The sequence below is a fragment of the Sorex fumeus genome, unplaced genomic scaffold (assembly GCF_029834395.1).
Source record: "Sorex fumeus unplaced genomic scaffold, SorFum_2.1 ptg000063l, whole genome shotgun sequence".
Classification (NCBI taxonomy): Eukaryota; Metazoa; Chordata; class Mammalia; order Eulipotyphla; family Soricidae; genus Sorex; species Sorex fumeus.
This window is the reverse complement of record NW_026606120.1, coordinates 7,718,740-7,737,055: the sequence shown is the minus strand read 5'-3', so window position 1 is coordinate 7,737,055 and position 18,316 is coordinate 7,718,740. Positions and strand designations below refer to the sequence as shown.

Sequence of the window (18,316 nt, the reverse complement as noted above, 5' to 3'; positions counted from 1 at the left end):
TGATCATTTTAAGGCTACACCAGGTGGGGGCTGAGGGTTCTCTCTTGGCAGGCCTCTGGGGACCTATGTGATACTGGGGATTGCACCCACGTTGCAAGGCAAGCACACTACCCACTGTACCACCACTCCAAACCCTGATCTTGTCCACATTTTAACAGGGTGCTGTATAGGGAACTGACTCAACAGAGACAAGGATAAAAAATTAAAGAGAGTGTTGAGGAGATGCCCACCACAGCCTACGGGGGGAGGGGGGGGCACGGGGATGTGAACGCAAAGCATCAAGATCCACCCCAACATTCTTTGTTTGGGGACCACGTGTGGTGGTGGCTCAGGGGTCACTCCTGACTGAGCTCCAGGCGCTCTCTGTGGTGCCAGGATGAACCCAGGTCTATCACATGCAAGGCAAGCACTTTACATGCTGTGCTATCATTTGCGGGGGGGGGGGGGGAACAGGGGGGATCTGCAACATTTTTTTTTCTTTTTGGGTCATACCTGGCGATGCTCAGGGGTTACTCCTGGCTCTGCACTCAGAAATTACTCCTGGCGGTGCTTGGGGAACCATACAGGGTGCTGGGGATCAAACCCGGGTCAGCTGTATGCAAGGCAAACTCCCTACCCAATGTACTATCACTAGGGCCCACCCCAGCATTTCTGATCCAAGTAACAAGAAGGCTGAAGCTGCTAGAAGCTGAGCTGGGAGAGACGGTGGGAGGAGTGTGTCTGGGGACAGTTAACTTCCATGTGCCACTGGCCAGTGCAGTGTTTAGCAAGCAGCTGGATCAACAAGGCTGAGCTTCCAGAGAGATGTCCAGGCCTAAGCATACATTCGGGCATCTTCAGCATAAAGGTATCATTTAAAGCCTGGATGAGGGGCTGGAGAGATAGCACAGTGGGGTAGGGCGTTTGCCTTGCACGCGGCCGACCCCGGTTCGATTCCCAGCATCCCATATGGTCCTCTGAGCACCGCCAGGAGTAACTCCTGAGTGCAGAGCCAGGAGTAAGCCCTGTGCATCGCTGGGTGTGACCCAAAAAGAAAAATAAATAAAGAAATAAATAAAGCCTGGATGAAACAATATCACTAAGAGAAACGAGTGGGAGAAATTATCAGTTTAGAGAGAGAGCACAGTGGATAGGGTGATGCCTTTGACCACATTTGGTCAGTCAGGGCCCCACCAGGATTGATCTCTGAGCACAGAGCCAGGAATAAGTCCTGAATACACCCCAGGATAGCCCAAAAGGCAAAAATAAATAAATGAATAAGTAATAATAAGAAGGTAAGACTGTGGGGAGGCTCAGCTCAGGCCCATTAGCTTCACGAATAAGCACCAGGTCCTCTTAAGACGGTGAAGTCCGGGGGAATAGAGAGGATCAGAGAGGGGATACCCACCAGACCCGGGCCACTCGGTAAAGTGGCCTCTTGGTCTTAAACGGGACCTGGAAAAGATCACCCAGTCTGTCCCCAGCTCGCGGGGACAGTGCCCTGGCTTGAGCACCCGACCTCTTTGGGGGACCCTGGAGCGAGCCGTGGAGCAGGCTGGAGGGAAAGCACCGTTGAGGTGGAACCCAGGGCTCGCTCAGGCGCGTCCCGAGGCCGGTCACTTGTGACCTGTCGTTTCCCGACCGTGCTCGTCCCTCCCAGCGCTGCCCAGTGGCCGTGGCCGGCGTGGAGTGGACGCCCCGCTCGGCCGAGAAAGGGAAGGAGCCCGGCGACGTCCAGGGGGGCGGGGGCTACGCCGAGGGGCGCGGGCCCGCCCGTGGTCCGTGACGCTGACCGGGGCTCGGGCGTCCGGCGGGGGCCGAGTGGGAGCGGGGGGCTCGGGGGCGCCTCGAGCCCCGAGTCCGCGCGCGGGCCGCCCCGGATGGCGAGGCCGTAGGGCGGCCCCCGGCGGCCCCGCGGCCCGCGTCCCCCCGCGCGGCCGGGCCCCCGAGGCCGCGCCCCCGCCCGCGCGCCGCGCCTCCCGGGCCGCTGACGCCCCGCGCGCCCTCCCGTGGCGGCGGCGGCCGGGCGCGGGCAGCAGCGGCGGCGGCGGCGGCGGCGCGGGCCCATGGCGCGGGGGGCCGCGGGCCGCGGGGCCGGGCTCCTGGCGCTGACCTTGTGGCTGCTGGCGGCGCGCGGTAAGGGCGGTCCGGGGCCCGCGGGGTGTGTGTGCGTGTGTGTCTGTGTGTCTGTGTGGTGTGTGTGCGTGTGTCCCGGCGTGCACGTGTGTGTGTGTGTGTGCGCGCGTGTGTGTGCGTGTGTGTGTGCGTGTGCGCGCGCGCGCGTGTGCCGGCGCGGGGCCGAGCCAGTGCGGGGCCGGCGTCCGCGGGGAGCGCCCTTGCCCCCGTGGCGGGGGACGGGGCAGGACGTGGCCGGGCCCCCCGAGGGGGCTTCCGAAGCCCTCCGCTGGGCCCGGTGGGTGTGGTCCCCGGCCGGGGCGTGCGTGTGCGCGCGCGCGTGTGTGCGCACGGCGCTGGGGGCTCCCCCAACGGCCAGAGACCCCCCCACCCCCTCCGTGGCCAGGAAACCAGTTGCTTTCGTGGAAGTGTCCAGCGCTCGCTCTCGGGGTGGACGCGTGTCACTCCGGGCCCACCGCCTCCCCCACCCCCGGGCGTGAGGGACTGACTTCGGGGGAGTGCGAACGGGGGAGGGGGGAATCAGCGCGGCCTCTGCAGCCCCCCACTTCCCCGCGCGGGGTGGGGTGGGGTTGGTGGTGGGGTCAGCGCGCGCGCGCGCCGGAGAAGGGCCCGAGTCCGGGCCGGACGGCCGCGGCTTCCTCCCGCAGCTCCGCGGGCCGCGCGCGGGTCGGGTCGGGGCGGCCGCGGGGAGCGAGGTGGCAGGGCCGGCGCGGGGGATGGGCCGCCGGCTTTGTTCGCCCGGTTCTCCGCTTCCCCGCAGAGGGGGGCCGAAGATGTGTCCGGGGCGAATCCGGGAGGGACTTGGGGGTGGGGGTGGGGAGGGGGTTTCTCTCCAGCTGCTGCGGCTTTGCAGAGTCTGCCAGGCCACGTGGGAGGGAGGCCGGGACTGAAGGGAAGGGGTGGAGCGGGGGGGGGGGGGGGGGGGATTGCGGGAGGCTCCGCGGGGCGAGCCCCAGACCCTTCTCCTGCAAACCCCAACTGCAGGTGGGAAAGTGGGGTCTGCCCACACCCCCTTCCCTCTCGACAGAGACATTCTCCTAGCGGGCAGGGACTGGGGGCGGTGGGGGAGGGGTTGTCAGGTGGCACTGGCAGCGGGGGTGCCAGCGGGGTCTGTCCTGGCGCCCAGAACTGAAGGAACAGCCGTGCCCAGGCGCTGTGCTCTCCCAAGGCTCCAGGGAGGAGGTTTGCTCGTCCAGCCAGCGGGCATGGAGGCCCATGGCTGTGGGCGCAGATGTGAGGGGTCCGTGGCTCCGTGTCCCCAGTGCCAGCAGGCATAAGGGATGGCGGGAGGGGCTCCCTGGGCTGCAGTGGGCACCGGACACAGTATGTGCCATACAGACGGGCAATTGCAAACCTCCTGAAAGTGTAGCAGGGCTGGGGACGCTTGGACTTAGCAGCCTCCCCTAGACCAAGGTCATTCATTCATTCATTTAACAAATTAAGGTAACTTGTACAGGTGTCCACCTAACCCCTGCAACAAAGATTTCAGGACAGGGGAGAGACTCACGGGGCTTGCCTAGGACTGCTCCACGGAGCCCCTAGGAGGGTTCCTTCAGGACCTGTGATCTGGAGAACTGAGTGCAGGGCATAGAGGGAGGATTGGGACACAGCACTTGCAGACTTGTGGCCCACCAAGTGGCAGTCTAGCTGGAGTAGCAGGCACTAGAAGTGAGGTTGGGGCAGGGACAGAGAAAAGGTCCAAGCCAGGACCAGACCCGGCTCTTGAAGGGCCTCAAGACTCCACTGGGTTCGGGCATGAATCCTCGGGTGGGGGGTTTTGTTGTTGTTGTTTTGGGGGGTAAGGGAACACACCCAGCAGTGCTCAGGACTCCTGGCTCTATGCTCAGGGATCATTCCTGGCTGTGCTCAGGAGACCACATGGGGTGCCGGGGATTGAACCCAAGTCATGCAAGGCAAGCAAGCGCCCTCCCTGCTGTACTATGGCTCTTGCCAAGCTCTCAGTTGGATTTTAAGATTGACTTCGCAGTAGCTGGTTGGCACCAGAATGGACAGTGGAGGGGCTGGAGCAGTAGCACAGCGGGTAGGGTGTTTGCCTTGCATGCGGCCGACCCGGGTTCAATTCCCAGCATCCCATATGGTTCCCTGAGCACCGCCAGGGGTAATTCCTGAGTGTAGAGCCAGGAGTAACCCCTGTGCATTGCCGGGTGTGACCCAAAAAGAAAAAAGAAAAAACAGAATGGGCAGAACAGGACCCAGACCCCAAGTTCCTGCTTCTCTGGAGGCTGTGGGAATAGTGCAGAAGGGGGGGCATCTGGAATAGTGGGGTGAAGGGGAAGCTGGATTCTGTGGCTAAATGATTAGAGACTAGACTCAGTCGGACTGGAGGGTGATGGGTTTGTATGAGCTGAGAGTTGGCGGATACTGTAGACGCTTTATGACCTCAGTATGGTGGAATGGGGTGGGGGGGGTTGTTGGGGTCCAACTGTTGCATCCACATCTGTTCAAGCCTGGGGTTGAGAGCTGGGAAGATATTTCTTAGGAACAGTTCTTCTATCTTTGGGGGTAATAGAATGGCTTGGATTGTGTTTATTACATGCAAGAAATGGGGCTCTCTTTCCATGCAGTCGGAATATGGCAGAGTGGGAGCTGGAGACTCTGAGAACATGGGGTTCCTCATCTAGGAACAACCCCACCCAGTCTGCAGTGTGGGTGTGGGGTGCCCCTTTTGTACCCTAGTTGGAGGTTAGGAACAAGGTAGAGCACAGGCCTCTAGGCAATGAATCTTTGGTGGGGATCAACCAAGATTCTCAGGATCCCCCTTGAGGGTCCCCCTGGTCCCCCAGGGATGCTCAGCTGCCAGGCTGGAAGGCCAACATCCCAGACTGGAGGATGCAGAGCAGGGCCTTCCTGGGCACTCGGGTCCTTCAGGGCTACTTGGAGGACACTAGGGGGTGGGGGGTTGGGGATTGACCTGAAACCCCTGCCCATTCTCTCTGATCCCTTAATAGTGAATCTTACCCAGGAGTTACCTGCAGTTAGTACTGTCATGGTAATCACACACATGGCGGAAGGTGAACTTCAGCCTGTCCTAACTGGGTCTTTCAAGTTCACAATCTCACAATTAGGGAAAGTTTCCCATCGTCCAATGTCAGGGACCCCAGATGTAACTTCAGCTTGAGCCCATTTCACAGATGAGACAACCCAACCATTTCCCAGGAATTAAGCAGGAGTAGAGACCGCTCTCCTTGCTCCAAGAGTGACCACACTTGGGGCTGGAGCAATAGCACAGCAGGTAGGGTGTTTGCCTTGCAAGCGGCCAACCCGGGTTTGATTCCCAGCATACCATCTGGTTCCTTGAGCACCGCCAGGAGTAATTCCTGAGTGCAGAGCCAGGAGTAACCCCTGTGCACAGCCGGGTGTGACCCAAAATGGAAAATAAAAAAAAAAAAAAGAGTGACCACACTTACCAAGTTCCCTCATGCGAGGCTGAAAATCAGGGTGCCCTCACATGAGAAATGATGACTTTTGACTCTCCAGTGCCATCTGGGTTCTGGAATCTTCTCCTACCCCCTGACCCACCCGCTGCCTCTAGTTTGGCCCCCACTGTTTCTGGGGTAGCCAGAATACCCAGAGTTTCAGACGCAGAAGAAATGTCACCGCCACATGGACCTCCCTAGGTCCTCCTAGATCCCCCCACAACATTCTCAGGGGTAGAACCCCTCCCCAGGCCAACCAGAGGGGTAATGGAGCCAAGGGGTGGGTGAGGCCAGTCCAGAGCCGCAGTATGGGGCTGACAGGCCGGGAGGGTGACCTTTCTCTCCCTGTCCACCCAAGGCGTGGCAGGGTCTGAGTTTGGGGTCTTTGGGCTCAGGAGCTGAGGTTCCATCAGCTCTCACACGGGCCGGTCAAAGCTGTGTGGGGCTTCCCTAGGACTTGCTGCCTTGTATTGGGGTCCACGACCGGCCTCACACCATCCACGGGCACCTCTTAACGGTTTCACGCCCTCTTTAAGTGATGAGTGATTAAGGACAGAACTTGTGGGGACCAGGAGACAAGTTCACACAGGAGAAACGTGTGTCCCTCTCTGTGCCCTGACACCTATTGGTGCTGGGACCAGGCACCCTCCACACAGAGCCTGGGCTCCTGGGCACTGAGCACCAATCTGGGCCACACCTGGTGGTGCTCAGGGCTTCCTGCTGGCTCTGCACTCAGCGACTACTCCTGGCAGGGCTCAGGGGATCATAGGCGACATATAGTGCTGGAGATCCAACCAGGGTTGGCTGAGAGCAAGGCAAGTGCCTTCCCTGCTGTTTGATTTCTCCAGCCCAGGGACGATTCATTGATTTATTGATTTTCACTCACCTGAGCAGGAGCAACTGTAACTCATGAGTTCCCTGCCCTGGTAGTGTTTTTAGCACAGAGTTTTGTTTTTTTTTTTTTTTTGTGAGTTTGTGATTCTGTTTCTGTACCTTATTAGCATTTTAGCAGGTATCTACTAGGTGCGATTATAGTATACTAACCACTTTCCAGGTAGAGTATTCACGTCATGCCCATATAAAAGAAACTAATACAATTTCTACAGATGAGAAAATTGAGGCTTAGAAATACATGGCTGGATCAGGGGGTAGGGTGTGGGGTGGTGGCACAGTGGGAAGGGCGTTTGCCTTGCACACAGTCAATCTGGGTTCAAGCCCCATCTAATCCCTCAAGCATCACCAGGAGGGAGACCTGAGTGCATCGCCAGGTATGGTACCAAAACAAAACAAAAAAAAAAAGGAAAAAAAAGAAAAGCATAGTGTGGGAGGCAGGGATAGAATAGGAAGGACCACAAGGCTCTTGCCTTTCACGTGGGCCCACCCCAGTCGAACCTGAACATCGCCAGCCACCGCCAGGCAAGACCCAAGCCCATCGACTCCAAAAAAACATAGTGGGTTTGGTGTATTGTCTTTCAGGGCATGCTTCTGTGTCACTGCTCATCTGGTCCAGGAATATATTTATGAAGCACCCACTATGTGCCAGGCCTTATGGGGTCCTGAGTACCGTGCATAGACGAGTTGGCGGGAGAGGCAAGTGCCCTGTAGCCAGAGACCCATAGAGTATAGCTCGTGCCTGGCTCTGAGTTTGCTCCTCACCATCAAACATCACCCCCCACTGCCAGCAGCACATGTCCAGTGCCGACCTCAGTACCAGGAACCTTATGGGACAGAGAGAGCGAGAGAGCCAGGGACGGTCCGGGAGAGGCAGGAAGGTGGCTAGAAGGGCAGGTTTGTGGCAGCTGCATGCACGCCACCATGACACTCACATGCCAGAGTCACATCTCTCCAGACCCCGGCCGTGGCCTCCCCTGCGCAGTCTGACCCCTCGCGGCAGACCTCTCGGGTCTGACCTCTGCCTGCACACGTATCTCCCGGCAGTTCAAGTCCTGCCTGCCCAACCTGTCCCTTACTCTCACCTGCTGCAGCCAGACCTCTGTGTGCCCACAAAGCTCCTCCATAAAGGAAGGAGGGCACAGATCCTATCAACTATCTTCTCAGATCATCATACTCTGAAAATGGAAGTGGGGGGTGCGCTCGGCTGCCCCCAGGCTGAGTCTCCTCCCCAGAATGGTGCTGGTGGGCTAAGGGATCTCGAGCCTTCCAGGTGGCTGGGGCTGAATGTGCTGTCAGGACAGGGAGGGAGGTTTCTGGAAGGACCCAGGTGGGTGAGAGTGTCATGGAGAATTGCTCCCAGACGAGGTGTAAGTCTGAGGGGCCAGAAGTTCAGACACCACCAGGCCAGGGTTGCCTTAGCTTTGTGAGGGCGGCCCCAGCTTGGCCTCCCTGTCACCCCTCACCTCAGCAATCTGCCTGATTCCTGAGAGTGTCAGGGTTCTCCAGAAGTGGGAGCCCAGCCCATGGCAGACAACCTCTTCCCCCCACCCCCACCCTCCACACCCCTGCGTCCCACCAAGCAGCACAGGGCCACCGCTGGCCCTCAGCAGTGAATCTCCTGTCTGCTTTCTAATTGGCCTCATCAAATCTAATTTATGCTCTAATTGGGTAAAGTAATCTGTCAGGAACAGGAGATTGAAAGATGGCCTGGGGCTCCCACGCACTGAAACTGTCTCTGTGAGTCTCCTCACATTGGAGCGAGATGGGGCAGCCCCTAGGGACAGAGCTGGCCAGCGAGTGTCCCCTGAGCAGCTGGAGTGTGCCACCATCATCCTGAGCACCTGAGCTGAGAAAACTTATTTGTTAATGTTGGTTTGGGGGTGGGGGCACATCTATCCATGCTCAGGGCTGACTCCTGGCTCTGTGCTCAGGGACTGTTCCTATGCAGTGTCAGGGGCTTTCCCTGCTGTACTTGCTCTCTCGGACCCTGGTGGGGCCCTTCTGGGGACAAAGTCTGAGAATGGGGCTGACCCTTCATCTTAAAATAGACACACTGAGGCTGGAGCTATAATACAATGGGGAGGGCACCTGCCTTACACGCGGCCAACCCAGGTTCAATCCCTGGCATCCCATGAGGTCCCCTGAGCCCTGCCAGGAATAATTCCTGAGTGCAGAGCCAGGAGTAACCCCTGAAAACTGCTGGGTGTCACCCAAAACAAAACAAAACAAAAAATAATGGGCATGCGGAGGTCCCAGGATTCTGACTCCGGCCACACCTCTGGTGTGGTGCAGAGGGGACATCGGCAAGGGACCTGCAATTGTCTCTGGACATATGTGGGAAGAAGGTTCCCAGCCCCCCTCCTCACCCCCCCCCCCACAGTAGAACCCCAGAAGGGGGGACCTTGGGCAGGGAGAATCATTTCCCAGGGAGCAGTGGTCTCTCTTTTTTTTTTTTTCTGGAGGGGCATGTTCACACACAGCGATGCTCAGGGTGATACTCCTGGCTCTGAACTCAGGAATTACTCCTGGTGGTGCTTGGGGGACCCTATGGGATGCTGGGAATCGAACCCGGGTCGGCCGCATGCAAGGCAAACGCCCTACCGGCTGCACTATCACTCCAGCCCCTCAGTGGTCTCTTTAATGCACGGTTTATCCCTAGGAGGTGAAAGGGCGATTCCCCAGACTGTCTTCCAAAGAGGAGCCCCTCTGGGCATCCATTTCTCCCTTTGTAAACCGACACAGTGCTTTCTCCCTCTCCCGCGCCCCCCACCCCCAGTTCCCTGCTCCCCGCCCTGTTGGTGCTGGGGAAGGTGGACATCTGCTGGGCCATGAATATTCAGGAGGGAGCTGAGCCTCCTGGGCGCCTGGGCCAGCGGCCCCTCTGGCCTGCGTCCTGCCCGGCTGCTGACATGCCCAGCAGCTGCTCCAGCCCCAACTGCTCACATTGTTCCCAGGCAGGGGATTTTCCAAGCTCTGGACTTGCTTTGGGGGCTGGAAGGGGTGGAGGTGGGGGAGGCGCCGGCCAGAGGGCTCAGGGGTTCTTGTCCCCAGGGCCTCTTGCTCCTGAAACCCAACCGCACTGCTCAGGGCTGGAGCAGCTGGGCCCAGAGCCTGGTAAAGGCCTGGGAGGCCGAGGGGACGCCCGAGTGGCGGCAGGGAGGAGATCAGTCTCTGGGCAGCCCTGGGCGGGCCCCGAAGAGCCTTGAAGGGGGAGCCCCTAGGTTGAGTCATCGCCCGTGGTGCTTATTGGAGCGTTTTATCACCTTCATTTCATTCGTGGAAACAGAGGCCCAGATCTTGGCTGGAGGATTCCCTGAGCCTTGATCGCCCCAAGGCCGAAGGCTGTGTCCCGCCCAGCCTGGGGCCTGCGGTGTCCAGGGGTCCCCAGTGAGAGGGGAACGTGGCAGGCGCAAGGGCTGACTTCATGTCCAGCTAACTCTGCTGAGCCAGTAATGCTGCTGGACGGGCCAGCAGAGGTCACCTGAGGAACCAGGAAAGACAGTGGCTGGGGCCCTGTCTGTCAGTAGGCCCTTCTGTCCATCTTTGGCCCCAACCTCCTCATTTTTTTTTAATTTTTAAATTTTATTTTCATGGGGCTAGAGCAATAGCACAGAGGGTAGGGCGTTTTTGCCTTGCATGCGACTGACCTGGGTTTGATTCCCAGTATCCCATGTGGTCCCCCGAGCACCGTCAGGAGTAATTCCCAAGTTCAGAGCCAGGAATCACCCCTGTGCATCGCCGGGTAGCACTGTAGCACTGTCCTCCCCTTGTTCATCGATTTGCTCCAGCGGACCCAGTAACGTCTCCATTGTGAGACTTGTTGTTACTGTGTTTGGCATATTGAATACATCATGGGTAGCTTGCCAGGCTTTACCGTGTGGGCGAGATACTCTCAGTAGCATCGCCAGTTGTGACCCAAAAAGCAAAAAATAAATAGCACTGTAGCACTGTCCTCCCATTGTTCATTGATTTGCTCAAATGGGCACCAGTAACGTCTCAGTTGTTAGACTTGTTGTTACTGTTTTTGGTGTATTGAATACGTCATGAGTAGCTTGCCAGGCTTTACCGTGTGGGCAAGATACTCTCAGTAGCTTGCCGGACTCTCCAAGAGGGACAGAGGAATCGAACCTGGGTCGGGCGTGTGCAAGGCAAATGCCCTACCCACTGTGCTATCGCTCCAGCCCCCCCAAAATAAATAGCTAAATAAATTTTATTTTCATGAGGTTGTTCACAATAGTTGTTTACATTCAATATTTCAACACCAATCCCACCACCATTACACCTTTCCACCTCCATTATTTTGAATTTTCCCACCACCATTCAAGCCTGCAGCCACAGGCAGATACTAAGATAATTTATTTTTTATTGCTTATTATGAATATCATAAGAGGTCACAAGGTCGCAAAAACGGCAGCAGGCTCTTGAAATTCTAAAATTTTAAATGGTTGGGGTTCAGAGACATCTCTGTAGGGAGCTAATCCATTTCAAGATTCACTTGGGAGTCTCTGGTTCAAGGCCCGTGGTATGCTTAAATATATCCTGGAGGCAGTTCGTGGATGTGAAAGCCAGGACCCCGAAGGGGCGGGGAGACGGGAAGGGACAAACTGTCCCCGCTGTCATGTGGCCTGATGTCTTCAGTTCCTGTTCCCTGGTCCCTGGGTTTTTCTTCTGGAAGTTTGTGGCCACTAGGGGTTCATCTGGAGTGGGCGGAACAGGGACACCCGCCCCATCTGAGGGAGTCCTGGTGAAATCGGCTCAGTACAAGCCGGGCCGAGAGATCTCTGTCTTCCAGGATTCACTGCCCAGTCTCTGGATCAAGGCCAGTGACTAGCTTAAATATGGCCCGGAGGCAGTTCCCCACCTCATTGTTTCTGCCAGTCAGAACTTCTCTGCTCCCCACCATCTCTGCCCACAGGGCCCACATAAGCAGGGCCAGAATACGGTGCTCCAGTGTGGAAAATAGTGTCCACATTTGGGGGGGGGTGTCTAGGTGATGGGGCGTGTTTGTCCAGGGAGCGGCGTGGCTGAAGAGTCCCTCGGCCATGGACAGCCTTGCCCTCCGCAATAGTGAGCTGCCCAAGTCGCCTACTATTACTACTGCATAACTAGTCTCACCTCGGGGGGCCCCGACTCCTGGCCACCCAGAACCCTGAGTCTGGAACAGCCGTAAAGGAGCTATCCTGCGCTCACTCTTGCCTCTGTGCCCTAAGCAGGTGCCAGGATAAGAAGGAAGTCACAGGCCATCCTGTGGGGGGTGTGGCTGGAAGAATGCACAGCCCTGAGGAGCCAGTGCAGGGCCTTGCTGAAGTGCCGGTTGAAATCACACGCACTGGGACCAGAGCATTAGTATAGCAGGGAAGGCGTTTGCCTTACATGCAGCAAACCCGGGTTCTAGCCCTTGAGCACTACCAGGAGTAATTCCTGAGTGCAGAGCCAGGAGTAACCCCTGAGCACCGCCAGGTGTAGCCCAAAATAAAAAATACTGTCACTGTCCTCCCATTGTTCATCGATTTGCTAGAGCGGATCCAGTAACGTCTCCATTATGACACTTGTTACAGTGTTTGGCATATCAAATACGTCATGGGGAGCTTGCCAGGCTTTGCCGTGCAGGTGAGATCTCAGTAGCTTGCCAGGCTCTCCGAGAGGGAAGAGGAATAGAACCCATGTCAGCCGGGTTGACCAGGTCGGCTGCATACAAGGCAAACACTATACTTGCTGTGCTATCGCTCCAGCCCAAACAAAAATACACATTTGAAAATTATTGCTTGTTTTCGCGACACAGTATTTTTCTCATCTGTTGTGTGTTTACAGTCAGGTGTAGTGACAGAGACAATCTGGAAGGTTCCAGAGTAGAAGTGAGAGGCTGGCGCCCACCCCTTCCAGGCCAGGGCAGGCACATGAAGCTCCTTCCCCCACGACCACGGTCCAGTAGGAAGGGACTCCTGTGGCCTTTCTAGTGAGACCCAGTTCACCAGCTCAAAGCCGTGCGCAGGGGCTGGAGAGACTGCAGCGGGGAGTGCGTTTGCCTTGCACGCGGCCAATCCAAGTTTGATTCCCAGCATCCCATATGGTTCCCTGAGCCCCGTCGGGAGTAATCTGTGAGGGCAGAGCCAGGTAGTAAGCCCTGAGCATCACCAGATGTGTCCCCAAACTCCAAAAATTTGCAGGTTGTGCAGCAGCGTCACTGATTCCTAGGGGGAAGGGACCCTTCGGCCCCTCAGCGACACAAGTCACCGGTCACTACCCCTATCCCAGCGGCTGTCGTGTCTCCTCGCCTCTGTGCCCTGAACTCCGCGGCCTCCTGGCCACTGAGTCCAGTGGGGGGGGGGGGGGGGCACTGGTGCCTGTGCTGACCTCTTGCATGCAGAAGAGCAGCACCTGGGGGAATCCAGCCGTTGGTGGGAGTCTCCTGGGTTTGGGCTGGCTGAGGGGGGCAGGGCACCCTGATGGCTGTGTCCCCTTTGCTCTCCACCACACAGGGGAGCTGCTGCAGCCCCAGGAGACGATGACGGTGGAGCTGAGGTGTGGCGCAGGACCACTACGCATGGTCCTGGGCCCCGGGCAGGCCGCGGTGCTGGACTGCGGCCTGGGGACCGTTGCCGCCATCCCCCCAACCCACGTGACATGGAGCAAGGATGGCGGCGCCCTGCCAGAGCACGACCACCTGTACCTGCTGCCCAACGGCTCCCTGTGGCTGGCCCCACCACCGGTGCCCAATGGCACTGACCAGGCAGCACCGGAGGTCATCGAGGGCAGCTACTCGTGTCTGGCCCACGGCCTCGTTGGAGCGGTGGCCAGCCAGACCCTGCTTGTCCAGCTTGCCAGTAAGTGCTGCCCTGGGGCCACAGTGATCTCAGGAACATGAGTGGGCAGTGAGTGGGTCACAGTCCCCTCTGCATGGAGGGGCCAACACTGCCCGCTAGCCCCTCTTCTCGCCACACCCCCATTCTGCTCCTTCCCTTTGAATCTAGACACTTTCCTCCTACAGGAAGCCCTCCAGAGAGGCTGAAAAGACCCACAGAAGTGCTTCCTCACGGGGCCCCCTCCACGGGGAAGGGGAGATTATCCCCATGGTCCAGCTACTGTGTGGGGGCTCTCGGGAGCACAGACCACCGCAGCAGCATTTTCCCAGCAGGAGAAGCCTGGTTCTTCCTGAACTTGAGGGATATCTGTTGTTACTTTGGAGTTTGGGGCCACACCCAGCAATGCTGAGGGCTTACTTCTGGCCCTTTGCTCAGAGATCGCTCCTGGTGGGATTTGGGGGACCATCTGGGGTGCCGGGGATAGGGCCCAGGCTGGCTGTGTATGGAGCCAGCGCCCTCCCCACTCTGGTGCTGTGGCGTCTCTCGGCCTCTGAGTAGGCCATGGTGTCAGTAGAGAGACCCGGGGCTCCTTCCACTGCCGCTCCCCTGGGGGACCCCCTCTCTCCCCCTGCCGCCGGGGACCTACCTCTGCCCCCAGCCTGCTGCCTCTAGCTGAGTCTCACTCAGTTTGAACTTGCTGTGCTTGCACCTGTCTGTGTGTGTTCTGTGTGTGTGTATGTGTGTCTGTCCATGTGTGTGTCTGTGTTCGTGTCTGTGTGTCTTTGTATTTGTATCTGTTTGTGTATCCGTGTATGTCTGTGTGTGTCTGTATGTGTCTGTGTGTGTTTCTGTGTATGTCTGTGTGTCTGTATGTGTGTGTCTGTGTGTTTGTGTCTGTTTGTGTGTCTGTGTATGTCTGTGTGTGTTTCTGTGTGTGTCTGTGTGTCTATATGTGTGTGTCTGTGTCTGTCTGTGTGTTTGTGTCTGTGTGTCTGTGTATGTCTGTATGTGTCTGTGTGTGTTTCTGTGTGTGTCTGTGTGTCTATATGTGTGTGTCTGTGTCTGTCTGTGTGTTTGTGTCTGTGTGTCTGTGTATGTCTGTATGTGTCTGTGTGTGTTTCTGTGTGTGTCTGTGTCTGTGTGTATCTGTGTGTATTTGTGTCTGTATGTGTCTGTGTGTGTCTGTGTATGTGTCTGTATATGTGTGTCTGGTGCAGCACACCTTCCAGGCTCCCCTGCCGTCACCCACATGTCACTCTCCTGTCCCCAGCGCCCCCAGATTTCTCCCGACACCCGGAGTCACAGGAGGTGGAGGAGAATGGGACAGCCCGGTTCTCATGCCACACGGAGGGGCTGCCTGAACCAGCCATCACCTGGGAGAAGGACCAGGGTGCAGTGCCAGAGGAGCCTCGGTGAGTGCCTGGGAAGGGAGGGGCGGCTCCAGGGGCCTGAGGGGGGGGGTCTGCCGTTCTCCTGACTCTATGGAGCACCCCACAGCTAGTGCCTGCTCCTGGGGAAAAAAAAACAAACTTCCCATTGAGTTGCAGGACTGAGAGCGCCCTCCCAGACCCTTCCAGCCCCTTCCAGCCCCTCCCCAGCCCTCCCAGCCCCTTCCAGAGCCTTCCAGAGCCTTCCAGCCCCTTCCCAGCCTTTCCAGCCCCTTCTCACCCCTTCACCCCCTTTCTCCCCCTTCCGTCCCTCCCAGCCCCTCCCCAGCCCTCCTAGTCCTCCCTCGCTCTTCCAGCCCTTCTGAGCAATCTTGCCCAACCACTTGTTTGACAGAGAGAGAGCAGAGGGTCAGAGTGGACCTGTGTTTGTGCAGGGCCACTCAGAGTGTCACTGGCAGAATGTTCCTTGTTTTCTCAAAGCCTGGAGGCCGCTGGGAAGGTTTTTTTTTGTTTTTTGATTTTTGTTTTTTTTGACATGGTTTGATCTGAAGTGGGAGAATTTAAATGGTGGGAGGATAGACCCTGAGCCCCCACCCCCACCTCTCTGCTACATAGAGCAGCTGCCCGGGCTCTGTGACCCTCACCCATCCAGTGGGCAGTAGCATCTGGTGGACATCATTCCTGTCCACCCGCTCCCTGTTCATCAAGGTGGGAGAGAAATTGAGTCCCTTGGATCCCCCTGTGGCCTCTTGGGCAGACCCTGAAGTACATATAAGTGTCACCAGAAGCTCATCTGCATAGGAGTCCTCTGAGGAGCCCAGTGACCCCCTGGATTCTTGCATCTTTGGAAATGTGACTCCAAAGGCCTTTTCGCCATGCCTCGACCCCATTCATGCCCTGGAGTTGTCCTCTCTTCTCCAGTGGAGGTGGCCGTCCTGGGCCCTGACCCCTACAGAGCGCCAAATCCCCCCGCATCAGGCCTGCCTTAGCCCTGGGCAGGTGTTCTTGGATGTCTGGGTAGCAAACAACTAAGGGGTGCTGAGGCAAGAGAGACAGCATAGCAGGGAGGACACTTGCCTTGCTCACAGCCAAACCGGGTTCATTCCCCACCTCCACATATGGTCTTCCAAGCCCTACCAGGAGCAACCCCTGGGTCTGAGTCAAGAGTCAGTCCTGAGCACTGCCAGGATTGTTTTGTGTTTTGATTTTTATTAAAAATACGGGTGTTGTGGTAGGGGGGCTGGAGCGATAGCACAGCAGGTAGAGCGTTTGCCTTGCATGCAGCCGATCCGGGCTCAATTCCTAGCATCCCCTTATGGTCCCCTGAGCACTGCCAGGAGTAATTCCTGAGTGTAGAGCCAGGAGTGACCCCTGTGCATTGCTGGGTGTGACCCAAAAATTTTAAAAAAGGGGGATTGTGGGGCTGTAGAGATAGAACAGTGAGTAAGGCATTTGTTTTTTTGTTTGTATTTTTTGGCTTTTTGGGTCTCACCTGGAGATGCTCAGGGGTTACTCCTGGCTCTGCACTCAGGAATGACTCCTGGCGGTGCTTAGTGGACCATATGGCATGCTGGGAATCAAACCCAGGTCAGCCGCATGCAAGGCAAATACCTACCGGCTGTGCTATGGCTCCAACCCCAGTAAGGCATTTGTTTTGCATGTATTCGACCTAGGTTTGATCCCCAACACCCCATATGGTCCTCCTGAGTCTCATCTGGAGTGATTCCTGAGCACAGGCAGTTGTGGTCCAAAAAACAACAGCAAAAAAGGCTTGTGTTGCAGTGTGCACTCTTCACCTTTACACAAATGGGCGTCTCTACGTGTGTTCTATAGAGGTGGCCGTGGCAGATGTGGCTGGACGGTGGTTGATTGAGGGGGGGACCCCGGATCAGGGACCGAAGGGTCTTGCCCAGATCACAGCGCTTGTAGCTGGGGCAGGGGGACTTCACCTCTGACCCCTCTGTGATTTTGTGGTTGTGCTGGGCAAACCGGGGGATCTGAAGAAGCCCCCTGCTGCCTGGGATCAACCTGGGACTCCAAGCAGTTTCCTCCCCTGAGTTTCTCAGCACATGGCAGGACTCCTGCGTGTTCCAGCCTCCAGCACAGGCCTCGCCCCGTGGAGTCACGGTCCTTTCCCAGGAGTCAGGAACTGCCGCTTCCTGGACTCTGGGAGCATTTGCCCCCAAGTCCTCTGAAAAGTGATCCTCGTCTATAAATAAGCCAGGATCACATGTCCCCTGCACATTGGGTGGGGGAATAAAGGAATGTCTAAAACAGCAACTCGATTCTGCCCAAGGTATGTATTTTTACACATGCTCAGATATAGCACATGTACAAATATGCTATTCATAAACTCGAGCCGCGGCTGACGGGACCATATGGCGCAGGCTCTGCACATGTGCAGTTAATAACACGCTCGGTGGGGGTGGTGCATAGTTTTAGAGCTGGGGGTGAAGCGCCAACCCTCAGGACGTTACTCAGGCTAATTTCTAATGGTAGGGGATAATCTTTCCTTCCATGGGAACCAGTGGGCAATGAAAACTCTTGTTTTCCAAAGCCCAAATATCCGCCAAACCCCTTCATAAGTTTGGTCTGTCCCGCGACCACTGCCGTGGTCACTAACTTAATAGATTTCTTACATCAGCTCTCCTTTGTAACTTTCACACATACTGAGAAGGTGCCACGGAAGACCGGGACCCTCCCCATAATCAGACGGTGCCATGAAAACAAACACAACCCCTGGAACCCAGCGTGTACGAGGGGCTGGAGAGAGCAGAACCCCAGGGAACTCGTCTTGCACACAGCCAATCTGGTTTGGGCTCCAACACCCCCTAATCCCCACACGCTGCCAGGAGTGCTCCCTGAGCCCAGAGCCAGAAATAGCCCTGGGTATCACAGGGTGTGGCCCACACCCACCACACCCTCTAAAAGAGTGTGCTGGGAAGAAACAAAAAGTGTGCTGAAGCCACATGGAGTCATTGGATTATCACTGTTCACTTACACTTTTTTTTTTTTAGGTGTGTGGGTTTGGGGCACCCAGGAGTGCTCAGTGCTTACTCGGGGATCACTCCTGGCAGGCTCAGGGGACCATATGGAATACCGGGGATCAAACCCAGGTCGGCTGTGTGCAAGGAAAATGCCCTCCCCACTGTACTGTCACTCCAGTCCCTATTTTGTTTATATATATATATATATATATATATATATATATATATATTAAAGGTAAAGGCCCTCCCGTTGTTCGTCGATTTGCTCGAGTGGGCCCAGTAACGTCTCCATTGGAGACTTTGTTGCTACTGTGTCTGGCATATCGAATACGTCACGGGGAGCTTGCCAGGCTCTGCCGTGCGGGCGAGATACTCTCGGTAGCTTGCCGGGCTCTCCGAGAGGGGCGGAGGAATCGAACTCGGGTCGGCCATGTTGGCTGCGTGCAAGGCAAACGCCCTACCGCTGTGCTATCGCTCCAGCCCTGTATATATATATATATATATATATATATATATATATATATATATATTGCTTTTTGGGTCACCGGCGATGCACAGGGGTTACTCCTGGCTCATGCACTCAGGAATTACCCCTGGCGAGGCCCGACCATATGGGATGCTGGGAATCAAACCCGGGTCAGCCGCTTGCAAGGCAATCACCCTTCCTGCTGTGCTATTGCTCCAGCCTCCCC

General features: G+C 56.9%; 1 protein-coding gene across 1 annotated transcript in view; it reads left to right on the top strand.

The window, feature by feature from the left end:
- The first annotated feature begins 2,008 nt into the window (after positions 1-2,008).
- Positions 2,009-18,316, top strand: part of IGDCC4 (immunoglobulin superfamily DCC subclass member 4) — a 39,876-nt gene continuing 23,568 nt past the window's right edge. The window contains exons 1-3 of the mRNA XM_056128058.1: positions 2,009-2,115; positions 12,926-13,270; positions 14,520-14,661. Coding sequence (XP_055984033.1) covers positions 2,046-2,115; positions 12,926-13,270; positions 14,520-14,661 — 557 coding nt within the window. The 5' untranslated portion in view covers positions 2,009-2,045. The remainder of the gene's footprint in view (positions 2,116-12,925; positions 13,271-14,519; positions 14,662-18,316) is intronic.